General features: G+C 39.6%; 3 protein-coding genes across 5 annotated transcripts in view; 1 reads left to right on the top strand and 2 right to left on the bottom strand.

Annotated features, from left to right (window-relative positions):
• The window catches only part of pir (pirin), a 14,459-nt gene extending 8,287 nt beyond the window's left edge, over positions 1-6,172 (bottom strand). For both annotated transcript variants that reach the window (XR_004796398.1, XM_035652402.1), the window contains exons 1-4: positions 5,616-6,172; positions 4,333-4,429; positions 4,152-4,244; positions 248-328 (exon numbers count right to left, since the gene is read on the bottom strand). Coding sequence is in view for 1 of the 2 variants with exons in the window: in XM_035652402.1 (XP_035508295.1) it covers positions 248-328; positions 4,152-4,244; positions 4,333-4,425 (267 nt within the window). In the remaining variant the exon portion in view is untranslated. The remainder of the gene's footprint in view (positions 1-247; positions 329-4,151; positions 4,245-4,332; positions 4,430-5,615) is intronic.
• Positions 6,173-6,312: 140 nt separating this feature from the next.
• On the bottom strand, positions 6,313-11,362 carry zgc:113276 (uncharacterized protein LOC553748 homolog). Of its 2 annotated transcripts, none has more exons than XM_035652401.1 (10): positions 11,239-11,362; positions 10,514-10,721; positions 9,882-10,075; positions 9,549-9,764; positions 8,639-9,056; positions 8,331-8,464; positions 7,988-8,227; positions 7,437-7,598; positions 7,127-7,216; positions 6,313-7,021 (listed from the first exon to the last, which is right to left on the bottom strand). In XM_035652401.1, the coding sequence occupies exons 2-10, from the start codon at positions 10,719-10,721 to the stop codon at positions 6,851-6,853; spliced, it is 1,833 nt and encodes a 610-aa protein (XP_035508294.1). In that variant the 5' UTR covers positions 11,239-11,362; the 3' UTR covers positions 6,313-6,850. The 2 variants fall into 2 exon arrangements, 1 of the variants encoding a protein (XP_035508294.1); XR_004796397.1 differs by having other exon boundaries at positions 7,000-7,021; positions 7,127-7,246.
• A 137-nt stretch (positions 11,363-11,499) lies between these two features.
• The window catches only part of il1fma (interleukin-1 family member A), a 6,145-nt gene continuing 4,160 nt past the window's right edge, over positions 11,500-13,484 (top strand). Inside the window, exons 1-3 of the mRNA XM_035652452.1 lie at positions 11,500-11,596; positions 12,828-12,997; positions 13,126-13,244. Coding sequence (XP_035508345.1) covers positions 12,986-12,997; positions 13,126-13,244 — 131 coding nt within the window. The 5' untranslated portion in view covers positions 11,500-11,596; positions 12,828-12,985. The remainder of the gene's footprint in view (positions 11,597-12,827; positions 12,998-13,125; positions 13,245-13,484) is intronic.

Below are 13,484 nucleotides of genomic sequence, written 5' to 3'. Positions count from 1 at the left end.
AATCCTCACACTGCCCATTTTTCTTGCTTCTAACACATCAACTTGAGGACAAAATGTTCACTTGCTGCCTAATATATCCCACCCACTCACAGGTGCCATGTTATGGTTGGTCAGTGTATTTACCGAACAAATGGTATCAATCTTTTCATCTAACTCACAAGAGACCAAAACAGCGTAATTCCCAAAATGTTAAACTATTCCTTTAAAAATATCATAAAAATGAACAATATATATAATTATTCAATACTTGCAGATCTCCAGGTTTCAGTTGTCCTGAATGGCCACAGAAGTCTTCGTGGGCTGTGATCCCTTCTAAAACATATGTTACCTGTATGAGCAAAGACATATGTAGCATAAACAGGTATTTTGTGAATGATACATACAGATGCCTTGATAATATATATAAAGAAAGACATATGTAAAGAAATAGGTAATGAACTTTTTTCCACAATAAATGTAATACAGCCTAGTGTTCCAGGTTACTTCAACTCAGGCTTTCAGACATGGGCTGCTTCAACACTAAAAGAACGTGTGTGCTTGTTTCAGCACCCCAGTGGTCAGACTGGACAGGAAGAGAAGTGTTGATTATGGGGTCACTGGTTCAAAGGTGCACATCTGTCTATGGGAGGAAAGTGCAGGCCCCTACGGTGAGCTGCCTGTGATCTGTCTCCACAGCTGTGTGATTTCAAAAGTCATGTGAGTGTGAGCAAACACACCTGCTGAAAGGCATGCTGGGAGTATAGCCTAGTTGCGCGCTCCACCACCAATGCGACCCACCGACCCCACCCACCGCCCACGTGCGCCCCAGGGCCCCCTTTTTGTTTGATGCCGCCCCAGCCGCGCAGCCCCGGCCACCCCCGGCCACCGCCCCAGACCCCCCGCGCACCCGCCCCCTGCGCGGGATTTCAGCTTCGCGCGTCACCTGCCACATAACACTATTTGGGGGATCTTGGCATCCCCCATACCGTATCTTCAAATCACTCCGGCGACTGGCCACCGGCCATGCTATCCCGGCGTCTCCTCCTCGACTTGCCCCACGAGCTTTTCACAAGGCGGACCAAGTAACGCTTTGAGTTGGGGCCCCCACACCCCCACCCCAAACCCCACCCACGGGTCCCCACTATAAGTCCGAGCACCGTCTCGGCTATCCGCCCCTCTTCGCGACTAGAAGTTTTGTTAAGTTTGACCACCTTTAAAATCACATACAATAAATCCAACCTGTTGCGATTCATAAAATTCATGCAATGTGGCTGTAAGTAGTAAAAAAATAAAGTAAAAAAACCTGGTGAATTTAATTATGTAAAAATTAAGTAATTAATGGTTTCAGCTACAGCTGTTCACATTCCAAACCATACTCAAATGTAGTTTCCCATTACTAAAAGCAGCATTAATTGATTTGGCCACTTTGGAGAAAAGTAACAAGCTGTAAAAAGCACACTGACAGGGTACCCTGGTAGCTCACCACAGAGTCCCTGCTGTAGTGGCCATGGGTTTAACTCCGACCTGTGGCCCTTTGCTGCGTGTTTGCCACTCTTTCTTTGCCCCTTTTCCTGTAGCTCTAAAGCTGTTGCTAACAATTAAAGGCAATAAAAAAAAACAAAATATATATACCATATATAAATAAAAGCACTGAAATATTATCACCTCATAAAGTGGTGACTAATGTGTTAGAAAACAGCTGAACAACATCATTCATGTGGAGTCAAGTAACCTCAATGGGGTCTTTCTTTTGTTCCCGTTTTTGATTTTTGGGGGGTTTTTTGACAGCAAAGGGCCACAGGTCGGATTCGCTGCAGTTAGGACTCAGCCTTGGTACATGGGCACCAGCTCTACCAGGTGAGCTATCCAGGCGGCCCAATAATAGGGTATTTCTATTAAAGCAATGTCAATCTCCTGGCAAGGTGAAGAGAACAGAAGACCAACATGGATTTCCCACCTGCTGAGAGGGGCTTATCGGAGCATTTTTGCAGCAAACAGCTGCTTGCTGCTGTAGGCCAAACAAAAATCAAAAACAATGAGCTGAAAGGTGCTAAAATACTCCAGAGAGCTAATGGCGAAAGAATCTGGTGATATCTCTCTGAAGTTTTGTCACTACGAGCAGCATCTTTAACATCACACAGTCATTGGATTCATTGTTATGTCATGTTGATTTGTGCAGCTTTAAAGTGCAGGTAACTATAGGAAATCAGTTACAACCAGCTTTTAAACAATATTAATGTTGAACAAATGTGAAAAATCTAGTGGTAACCTATGTATCTAAAGTTTTTTTTTTTTCATTTACAAATTAACCAATGAGTCTGTAAAATGCAACAGTAATGAAAAATTCCCATCACACCACAGCCCAAAATGATGTATGACAAACGGCCCCCAAAAAATCTAACATTTAGAAACTGTATGAGTTAAAATTTTTACACAAGAAAAGTTTTTTCAAATACCGAACTTGTCATTAGATAATCGATTACTCATTTTTAACAATACTCCTAAATCAGAGATTAAATAATGACAGCAAATAAATGATAAGATGCAGGGAAGGAAAGGTGGGAAATAAAATAAACACAGAGGGGAAGCTGTGGGTTCTGAACTGTACTAAATGTGAACGTTTTAAATATGTGAGTAAACACTGAGGCCACATCCAAAGGGATGAAAAAGCAAAAGCAAATGTTCATCATGTGGGAAGAGTTTCTGTTGGTTTGTGGGCAGAAAATAGTCAAATACTGTATTTAAAAGAAGGGTCTTTTTCATTTTTCACCGTATGAGTCTGTATCATCATGGCAAAATGTGTTTCTGGAGACAGGGGAACCACCTCTGAGGTACTTCAGTACTTTGGCAGATGTTTGTATGTCTGTCTGTCTGTCTATGGACAAATTGTATCACAACTGCGGAATATTCTGTCACAAAACTGTACAAATGAGTAGTTGAGATCAAAATGAAGGCAGAGTTTGATGATGGCTATGGTATGGCCCACGAGTACTCATGTCATGATGTACTAAGGACCCATGGCTTGGAACTTCAACATGTTGACAGGCATTGTGGCTTGAGTGATCCCATCGCAAAATGGTCTCAAGTTTGGTTTTGCATGTGCATTTGATCTCTCAGTTTTCAATAAACTGGTCAACATGTCAGTATGTCACAAACAATGGTTAAGGAATAATTTCTTTGGTGGAGTCATTATACATTAATTTCACATTCTTAAGAACAAAAAAACCACAAGGATGGTTCCACGAAAACACACCAGAAGCCAGGGTAATTCCTCTATTTCAAAATAGGGGAATTTAATGTGAGTTGTCATCATTAATGTTTAACTCAAAGCTTTCTGGACTAAACTAAACATGCAAACTTTAACGGTACCAGCAGATATTATAGCCTATCTCTGATATCGCTGGCTTTCTATATGATTTTTTAAATCTAAACCTACATCTTTTATTAAAGTCAAAGTGGCACTGTCGCTTACTTTCTGGACACTGTCCTGTTGTCGCCATCTAGTGATAAAAGTAGGAATTTCCAATTTTAGTTATTTGGTTAAAGGAGTTGTAGTATAGTGTCAGTAGGAGGAAGGGTGTTGCATGCTGTTTACAAATTATATAATTTCACTGTTATGCAAATTCGTTAGAAAATGAGTTAGATTCTTCTTTGCCCTGAGTTCTGAAAAATAAGGTTGAAAGCATACAGATTTTGTTGTTTGGAATAATGTTTGGATTTTATCCATCAGAGGAGTATTCAGAAAAGACAGTTGTAATAAGAAGGGCTGCAAAAAGCGATTGTTGTCATAATTGAAGAATCTGTAGATTACTGTCTTGATTAATCACTCGGTCTATTAAGTGTCGTAGAAAAGTGGACAATAAACGTCACAATTTTCTAAAGACCAAGGGGGTGTCATCAAATTGCTCGTTTTGTCTGATCAACAGTCCAAATACCAAATATAATCAGTTTATTATCATAAAAGAAAAAGAAGAGCAGGAAATTCTCATAGCTGAGGAGGTGGAACTTGTAAATGTTTTACATTGTGGTCTTTAAAGGTTTGATATTATTGTTTTTTTTTTGTCTTTTTATTGATGTCGGAGAGGGGTGGACAGTCAAAAGTGGCTGGCTGTCTATGCCAGTTTATCTGAATACTGCCACACTAAACAGTTTGGAATTCCTAAAATGCTTACCGTCTCAAATCCTCTGTGAGGATGGTCTGGAAAACCTGCCGGCTTGCTCACTTTAAACTCATCCAACATCAGGAAAGGATCCAGGTTTCTCAGCTAGAAATAAAATGTGTACAGTTTTTTGACAGAGCAGTCATTCAAAGGGTTGACAGTTTGGACTACATTAACAGATTGAGGAATTTACCTCCTTTCTACCAATGCTCCTGCGGACACGAGCACCAACTCCCTCCGACTGCTCCACACTCAGAACTGTCCTTTCCACTCTCCTCACATTCATTGTGCTGAGAAAACACAAAACATTCCTTAATGATTATTAATGATCATGACAATAAAAAACAACTATGGACACGATAAAATTGTTTGTTTTGAGGCAGAAAAACCATCTTCTCTTCTCTTTATTCCTTCTTTAGGATTAAAAAAAAAAACAACAACTTATTTGACATCTTGAAATAGCCACTAAAACACTTGATACAGAGCAGAATTACAGTAATACTGTGATCCGCTGTGGGTCATACACAGTGAGATAAACTTATATTTGTTAAGCTGTTTATCACTGTTACAGTTACAATCATAGCATCATACATCATCAACAATCTATCCATCCATTTCTCTCCTCACTTATTGTTATTCAGTGGAAGCCACAGTTTCCCAGCATGCAGTTGGTGAAAGGCAGGGAAACACCCTGGACCGGCAAAACAAACTTCACCAGAGCCCAGTTACATAACACGTTTAAAGGCCTTTCTCTTTACTATTTCTTAAGATAGTGCTCTCAACGCTACACTTTATAATATTCATAGTTATGTGTGTGTTGGTCGTCTTTTATTTGTTTATTAATAAAATTATCTTGTACAAATCCCAAACTGGACTAGGGAGGAGAAATCTGTTAGAGGGATATTTCAAAAGAAAATACTGCAAAGTAACGTGATATGACAAAATAACCGGAAAAGTCACGCAATCACAGGGTTTTCCCAGTTTTCAAAAGGTTTTTTCTCTTTTTGATAAATTGCAGGGTCATAGCTGCCCAGACTCCACTACGACAGTAGAAATAGACAAAAAGATCTGACAGCAGCGATCAGCTGCGAGTGTGTCAGCTGAGCGGTCAGCTGATCATCAGCTGATCTCAGCACTGCTGCTGCTGCTGACGGTCTCTCACCCCTTCTCGCTACAATCATTTCATTTCATTCACTTTCACAATGTTATGACGTCTTAACATCTCCTGAATGATCCCTGAATTATCGTGCATGGTTCATCATTTTACTTGTTTGAATGCTCTGATCTCAGATCTCCTAGTTCCTTATGATAAAGTTAGTGCTGATCTGCTATTTCATACAACTGCCTATTTATTACCTTGCGCATAAAGGAAGCGTAGCGTGTTACTTCACCTGGAGGAACAAGCCTACCTGTTGCACAGGAACAGCGCTTTCATCAGTGTTTAACACACTAGCAACGTAACACACACCCACCCACCTGAAAGCAGAAGACAGCAAGTCCCGACTCTATTCAGATTGTTTTTATTGTTTTAACTGTGACTTTATAGCCACATTAGACAGACCGCCAGTTTATTGTTGTGACTACAGCCCTCTTCACAACCTCAGGTAAGGTTACGATCCGGAAGTCAGGCAGGGGGCGTGGCTTAAGATATTTAAACAGTATGAAAGGTAAGTGGCTGGACATAATCGAGCATCAGTAGGATAGAAATTAGTTTGGACACAGTAAATTTAATAAGACAATCAGTGATCCAAGTGTGACCAGAGATTACCTCCACCATTTGCACAGGGCTTCAGTCAACTCGATTAATTTTATTTATAGAGCCCAGAATCACAGATTTGTTTCAAAGGGCTTTACAGTGAATAACAAGAGCTACAAACCCTTAATCCTTAGACCAGGGGTACTCAACTTTGTCCAGGGGGCCACTTTTGAAAAATTAAAGGAGGCCAGGGGCCAGTTAATTAACATTAATAACAGTTATCAGATAACATCAATGAACATTAGGATTGTTGATGTGGCAAAAGAAGACGGCTTTAAAGTCTAACACGCTGTAATGTTGCACTGCAGCTAGTATGTTTTGACCCCTGATATTACCAAATGTGCATACAGCAATTTTCATTTGGAGGATTAAACACAATGGTTTAAGATTGGTATGAAGCAGAAAAATACAGGCAAATTCATCCGTCCATTTTTTATTGTCAGCCTTTAGATGTTTGCTGTCCTCAGTCATTTTTGCCAAGAAGAAAATCATTAATATCCTAACAGGCTAATATATAACTTCCAAAGTAACAGCTATGGAAAATTGAACAGTGGTCAGCATGCCACCCGGCACAGCAGATTAAAGTATCTGGCCCACAAACCTTAATTAAGAGTATCACTGCCTTGACCCTTGATTGAGTACTCAACATTTCTGGGTTCACAATGGGGCTCAATTGGCTGGCAAACAGACTAATTTGGAAAACACTGATGTAAAACTTATCAGATCACTGATCATACAGCTTGTCCTTCCAAGCCATGTCATTCAATCTTTGTGAACAATTAATGGTACCCTCAAGGATTAATATTTGTTTATTTGAAATAGAATTGTTGTAAACAGGAAGTTTCACAGCATTCTTATGTAACCCGTTTAATCAAGGCCACACAGGCCCATCACCATTAAGAATAGACAACTTCTTACATACATGCATTTGAAGTCTTCAGGATAAATGCTAACGTTAAAGCCATAACAGGCCCTGCATCTGTTTAATATATTCTTCAGTTTTAGATTTCTCCCCACTCAGCTCAGAAGCCTCTGCATTGTCCTGTTTCTGATGCCGCATGATGTCCTTGGCGATTCGCATACTAGCAGCCTGTCCGCCCGCCAGGTTTACTGCATGAGGTCCAACCTGTGTGGGGAAAAAAGACAGGGGAAACGTAGTCTTTAAAATAACTACACAGGTTTTTGTTGAGAGCTTTTATTTGCACACCAAAACATTATATAGAAGACCGACCTGAAGAGCGGTGTACTGCCCCATCAGGTAGAGTGGGCACTCTTCTGACCACTGTAAGCTTTCTGATATGCACGGCCAGCCATCTATCACCTTCAAGACAGCCAGTCACATTTTATGGATCTATTAGTATTTTTTTGTTCAGGTTGCATCATGAAAATAGAGCACAAATTAATACATTGGTTTTTATCTTACCATGCTTCAAGTGATTTTAAAACCTTTTTAAACCAACCAAAGGTTTTTCCTTTGTTCCACTTTTCACACTTCTATACACACCTAAGTGGTGTAAAAACCTTTTCAATATTTAACCCACCTGAATGGGGAATTCCTTCATCACCCCAGAGAGCAAAGGGTCCTGTTTGACATCAAGTTTGCAGCCGGTGGCGAGCCAGATCATGTCTCCAGTCCAGTGGTCCCCAGTGCTGAGGGACAAACTCCAGGCCTGGCTCCTGTAGCACCAGCTAGTTTCACTCACCTGGACAGTTGCATGAGACTCAGGTGAAAACTTCACCACATACCTCACATTACATTATGTCATTACCTCCCCTCATCTGACTTTATCTCACCTCATTCACTACATCCTCAACCTTATACCCTGTGGGGTTCCCATGTACCTGACAGTAGGGATGGGACGATATCCGATGTCATCGCTTATTGTGATACATTTATAGTGATAATTGTGGATATTCTCACATGGCTTGACTTGAAGAAGCTGTCTAACTCACCAGCATATAGTCCTATATTGATTTCCTGATTTAGTTTGAACAACATACATTTTAAAGTATGATGTATAATTTCATGATTATCATGATAATATTATTTTGAACAAGATAATTGTGATATGAAAGATCATCCCGTGCCTACCTGACAGTATGTCTTCAGGTCCACCTGTCCATTCAGGATGAAGGGCTGTAGATGGATGTAGGCCTCTGGGGTGATGGCGCCTCCTTTCCTTGCCTGGCGAATCATAGCTAGACGTTTGTGGAGACTCCGTTCATTATAGAACTGTCGCAGGTAGGCTTGGCCATCCATTTTGATGCCATGCTCCACGTGGGAGTAACGACCCACCAGGCTCTCCACATCACCCACATCAAACTGTTTTAACTGTAAAATAAACAATAAAGAGGATGTGTGTTGGAGGGCGGCAGGTGAATCTACAGTAATTATTTATAATTGGTCTACATGCAGTTTCACACTGTCAAGAGACCTGCAGGTGCTTCCTCATAACCCATGTCACATGGCTGGCACCTTGCTGCAGGGCAATTGAGACGACATGAGCGCTGGTCAGACCTCCACCAACTACCAATACTCTCTGCCCTGCCTCACACACTACACACAGTTCTAGACACACATAGGCATACAGTAATTGTAAAGGAAGGTGTTGAAGTCTACAGAAGCACGGAAACCTCAGATAAAAGCAAAATATTATTGAATATTATGAAAATCCAGGACAAATGCTAAAACCTAAGTTCCCTACAAAGCTTTTCTGTAGAAGAAAAAATAAATCTGACTCACCTTGAGTGGAAAAAGTCTCTTTCTGTCTCTGACAATCTGTGTCTTTAAGTTTTTGCCTTGCATTTGGCAGGTGGTGCATGAGGTGCACTGTGTGCTGCAACCGCTCCTCCGGGTAGCTCTCTTCAATACTTTTCACCCACGAAGGGATGTTTGCCATCTGGGCACGGGTTGGACCTGTTGCCATAACAACCTGCCGGGCTTTTAGGATAGTGCCTTCTTGAAGTTGGACTTGAAAATATTTCACTGTCTTTCTTGACCCATCTTTCTTCCTCTCAGTCACTCTCATGCCCTCACCCTTTGTTTCACGCTCTTTTATCCGTTCATTCTCTTCTTCCATCTCTTCCTTATGCTCAATCACAGGCCTGATGTGCTCCACTGTTCCCTTCACCAGCACTTTGTCCAAATTGTATCTCTCCACCTGCATGTTTAGATTCACCATCTCATTAACTCAGGAAATACCAATACTCAGTTTTATGTGGGTAACTTTGACATTATTCCATATTTTGCAATCTAGACCAACAATACACCTTTGTGAAGACATAAATCATTAAAAGTGAGTCACAAACATGAAGTTTCATTGTCACATTTTAGGGCAATAATGCTAGGAGTATTGTTTAATGGTGTTTAATATAAGCTTGTAATTATACTGTATGATTCTGTTCTTGCTATAATTTTAAATATTTTACCTCAAAGTTAGTTACTCCAAACTCCAAACTCCAAGCAAAAGCTAAATTCAAACCACAACATAGGTTATTTAGATACAGTGTTGCATGCTTTGGTAAAACTGTGAATGTGATGTTGGCAAGAGCAATTAAAATGTTACAAACAATAGTAATTATTTTAAAGTTATTCTTGACCTATCATAGAGTATAACATCTGTTAAATACACACACACAATTTTTTGTCCAACCTGATCTTTAAAGAAATCCACACTTAGTTTGGTTCCTGGCAGACTGAAGGCTAAACTCTTCCTGAGTGTTGAGGTGATATTTAGACGTTTCCTCTCCTTCTTGCCGAGCCTCATGTCATTAAAAAATGCATTTTCATCCAGAATGTAAACCTGGTCTGGAAGACTGTGAAGCTCCGCCGAACGATCATACTTTAAAACAAACTCCTGCAATGCTTTCTGTCGAGGACAAAACACACACATGTGCTTATTTACATTCACAATTCATTAATACTCATACTGTAAAGGCACCTTCCTCATTTCTACTAAAGGGGAATTGTGTGTTTGTGTTTATACCTTATTGAGAGGGTCTGTGTGCACCAGTGTGTGTGAGCGCAGATGACGGATGTTCAGAGCTGTGAACTGGCTCTCCCACAGAGTGGTCCACTCTCCATAGGAATCTACCACTCGGAGACTCAGCTGGGGACAAACGGCCCTCTCTGATATTGTTGACTTCGCTAGTTGCTCCTCCAGCGTCACGCCTGCAGAGACTAATCACAAACCACATATGCAATGAATTATAAGGCCACACAGGAAGCAAAACTCAGTTTGATTATAGTACGTCAGAATTTGTAACAATGACAAAAGAGCATTCATTTATTTAGTGTTTTGTTTTGTAAACAAACTAAGGTAGCCTGGTCCTGGACCTCTGAATCACACATCCCATATCTCAGAGTTGTTCTGCGATTCAAATAGAATAAATGATAGAAGTAACCAAAGGCAATTCATAATAATGTATTACTAGAGAGTAATAGAGTAATAAGAGAAGAAAAGAGTAATAATCAATAATATTTTTTTGTGTTTAGGTTATGATTTTAAAATGACAATTTGAGTCCATTTTAATTCAGACTTATGACTTAGGAGAGGAAGTCAAAACTATGAAATTGTATCTCATAATTATGAAGTAGGTAAAGTCAAGCATATGGTACCAGCTGTTGCCCTCTTCTTCTTCTTGCCACTGCAGCGTTTGTTGTTGAATGTCTCTGGATTTAGCTGAGGCCTCTGAGAGTCCAGGCAAGAGGGGGAGAGGGGTAAGTCATGCCCAGGGTCTGAGTTTGGATCAGGGTTGGATAACAAGCTAGCCAGAGTCAAGGCATGAGGGCCACCCCCTATTACTAACACATCGAGTATCACCATCTGGAACACAAACACACACACACAGAGACAATACAAGACTGTGTCACAGCTCATACAGTTAAAAAGAAGTATTGGAAGGTGAGTAGTACTTTCAAAGCCTGATTTGTAACCAGAGGTCATTCCTTCAGCTGCAACATGTCCCTTTCATTCCATGGTGGTTTACTTTCATGGTTTGATGGATATTGTTCAGTATGTATTCATTTTAATTCAATTTCACATTCAAACACGTTTACAGTACTTCATAGGGAATACCACAATAATCAATAAAACACATAAAATAGTTTTATTGAATTTCTATTCACGTTGAGCAAGAAACATCAACGTTTTTATTCTAATGTGCTTCAGATAATCACAGACTTGTGAGAGAGAGTTTCATAAAATTTACAATACACAAAGCCAAAGCTAAAGAGTCTTTATGAGTTGTTTCTGAAACTTTGTTACAGCTAAAAAAAACTAAAAAGAAAAACACACCTCATGCATTTAATTTATATCCAGTATGGTCAGGACACCACAGTACCTGGTTGAGTTTGGATTGTCCACTTATGCCAGCTTCTGAGACAGTGGAAACGTGGTCTGTATCTCATCTCTTGCATACTGCTGTGTGAGGCTGATGACCTGAGATGTTTTGCGACAGTGGCGTGATCCTCTCTTGTAACTCAATCCACCTCAGCGCATACAGATTTAGCTGGACTTCACTGGCTCAACAGGGAAAGCTGGAAATAGCTTCAGTGTGCAGTGTGTGTGTTTGTATAAATTTAGTAACACAACTCATCCCAGTAAAAAAACAGTCGGCGTTGCACCAGCAGATATGTTTGCAGTCATGTGCAGAAAGACTACTGTAACATGAACATCTTTTTTTCTCTTCCTTTAATCAGGTAAATGTCTCTGTCAGTTTGTGGATGCATTAAACAATTGAGATATAACATGTTAATTAGTGAGTTTTAGACAGACTGGTAGGTGGATTTTATTACCTTTGGACAGACCTTTGTTTCCCCTGTTTACTCTCTTTACGCTAAACTAAGCTAACCAGATGCTGGCTGTAGTTTTTTTTTTTTTTACCTCTAGTAGTGCTTTGGAGCCATGTTTTTGTGAATCTGGTTGCTGTTTTGTTTCGTGCAGTCAGGCAGCATGATTCATATCCTGACTTTAGTTTCATGCTATTCTGCTGATTGCCAATAAAGGATGTAAACAATATTTAAAAAAGACTTTGTTGTGAATGTTTTAAGAGGAAGTAAATACACTCAACCCATTTGTTTGGCCTCAGTGATGTACATAATGTGTTGTATTGAGAAACAATGAATATAAACATAACTTTGTTTGTGTACACTTGCACTGGGCAACATTAAAATTTTCTACCAAAACGTTCCTCTTGGTTTCTCCAAAGCTTTCAAACTACTTGTATTTTTAAACATATTTAGGATTTATACATACAAATGAACCAGTGCATATGTCTGCTCACTCACCACTGTACAATACCACACACGGTGCAGAATACAACACTTTTAGATACTGGACAGTTGCATTCATAAAAAGGCACAATGTACAAGCACTGTTTACTGTATTTACCTTTTGATAAAATACCATTAGTGATATCTTACTACATTATAATAGACATAGACATATTGTGAATCCAAAGTGACCATTACAGTTTACGCAGAACTGTATCTGGATCCCTTCCGTTTCTAGTGGGATAGTGAATTGTAAACCACACATAGTATAAATGTATATTGTTTACTGTCACAGAGGAAGTAATGTTCTTTCAGTAGTTCCCATGTCTAATGTGAGATACTATACAATGGATGGCTATCATTTCCTCTTCTCCCTGTTAAGGATTATGTGTCTTTATGCTTGTTTTATTGGCATTGTTGATTAAGGAAGTGAACATCCAGAAAAAAAGAAAACGGTGTTTCATGTGAGATGTTAATGTTTTGAGTTACCGTACAGTTCAGTTCAATGAACAATAACATAAAATGCTTTTATTAATGAATTCTCTTGTTCTTCTATATTTGTCGCAAGTTCTGTTTTCTGACAAAACCATATTGTACAGCATGTCCCCATTTTATTTAAGATTTACTAATCCTCATTAACTTCCTCTTCTGACATCAGTTCCTCATCCATGACTGCCTCAGTGACCCTTCATTCCTACTTCCCCTTCTGTTCATGCAAAGCAGAAGCACTAACACACCGAGGGCTTTAAAAGAGTGCTACATACCTGGTGTTGGCTTTAGTCTTTGGCATTATCAGCAGCGGACACTGTCGGCACCATGGATCTGAAGGTTGGTGACAAAATCTGTCTTTAACACTGAATGTCACCATATGTGAGATACATTTTAAAACATATGTTTGTGTATATTGGTTGATGTTCAGTTAAGAGAAAGTTTGTTTATTTATTTCTATATGTCAGGATTCTCTGGTCAAGGGAGGCGTGCTGATCCTCCACCAGTTCCATGAAGGAAAGCACCAGTATGAAGTGGAAAATGTGGTGAAGTACAAAAAAGCCAGTGGAGAAAAAACATTTGTCAGGTATGAGTCAGACACTGACACACAGGCCAATGTAGCAAAATATTATTTTTCAGTGCTTATAGAAAATGTATCTAATCTCTCAGAAAACCCTATTCATTGTTTCATATGATATTACAAGAATATAAACCAGAATAAGAATCATTTTATTTGTGTGGTAATTTTCAAGCACAGGCAGGTGCAGTGCTTTCCAGTACAGGTAAAAACAACGACAACAAGATACTGTACAGGGTGTTTTAAGAA

Source organism: Morone saxatilis, unplaced genomic scaffold, assembly GCF_004916995.1.
Source record: "Morone saxatilis isolate NCDOM2014 unplaced genomic scaffold, NCSU_SB_2.0 Contig11, whole genome shotgun sequence".
In the NCBI taxonomy this organism is placed as follows: domain Eukaryota; kingdom Metazoa; phylum Chordata; class Actinopteri; family Moronidae; genus Morone; species Morone saxatilis.
Note: the sequence above shows the minus strand (reverse complement) of the source record. Positions and strands in the feature narration are given on the sequence as shown.

Bases quoted from the DNA above. Each gene is read 5' to 3' on its own strand.
- zgc:113276 (XM_035652401.1), bottom strand. From the start codon at position 10,721: ATGGTGATACTCGATGTGTTAGTAATAGGGGGTGGCCCTCATGCCTTG. The intron at 7,217-7,436 runs GTGGGTTAAATA...GCTGTCTTGAAG, and splicing joins TGAAGGAATTCCCCATTCAG to GTGATAGATGGCTGGCCGTG. The intron at 7,022-7,126 runs GTCGGTCTTCTA...TTCCCCACACAG, and splicing joins GGCAGTACACCGCTCTTCAG to GTTGGACCTCATGCAGTAAA.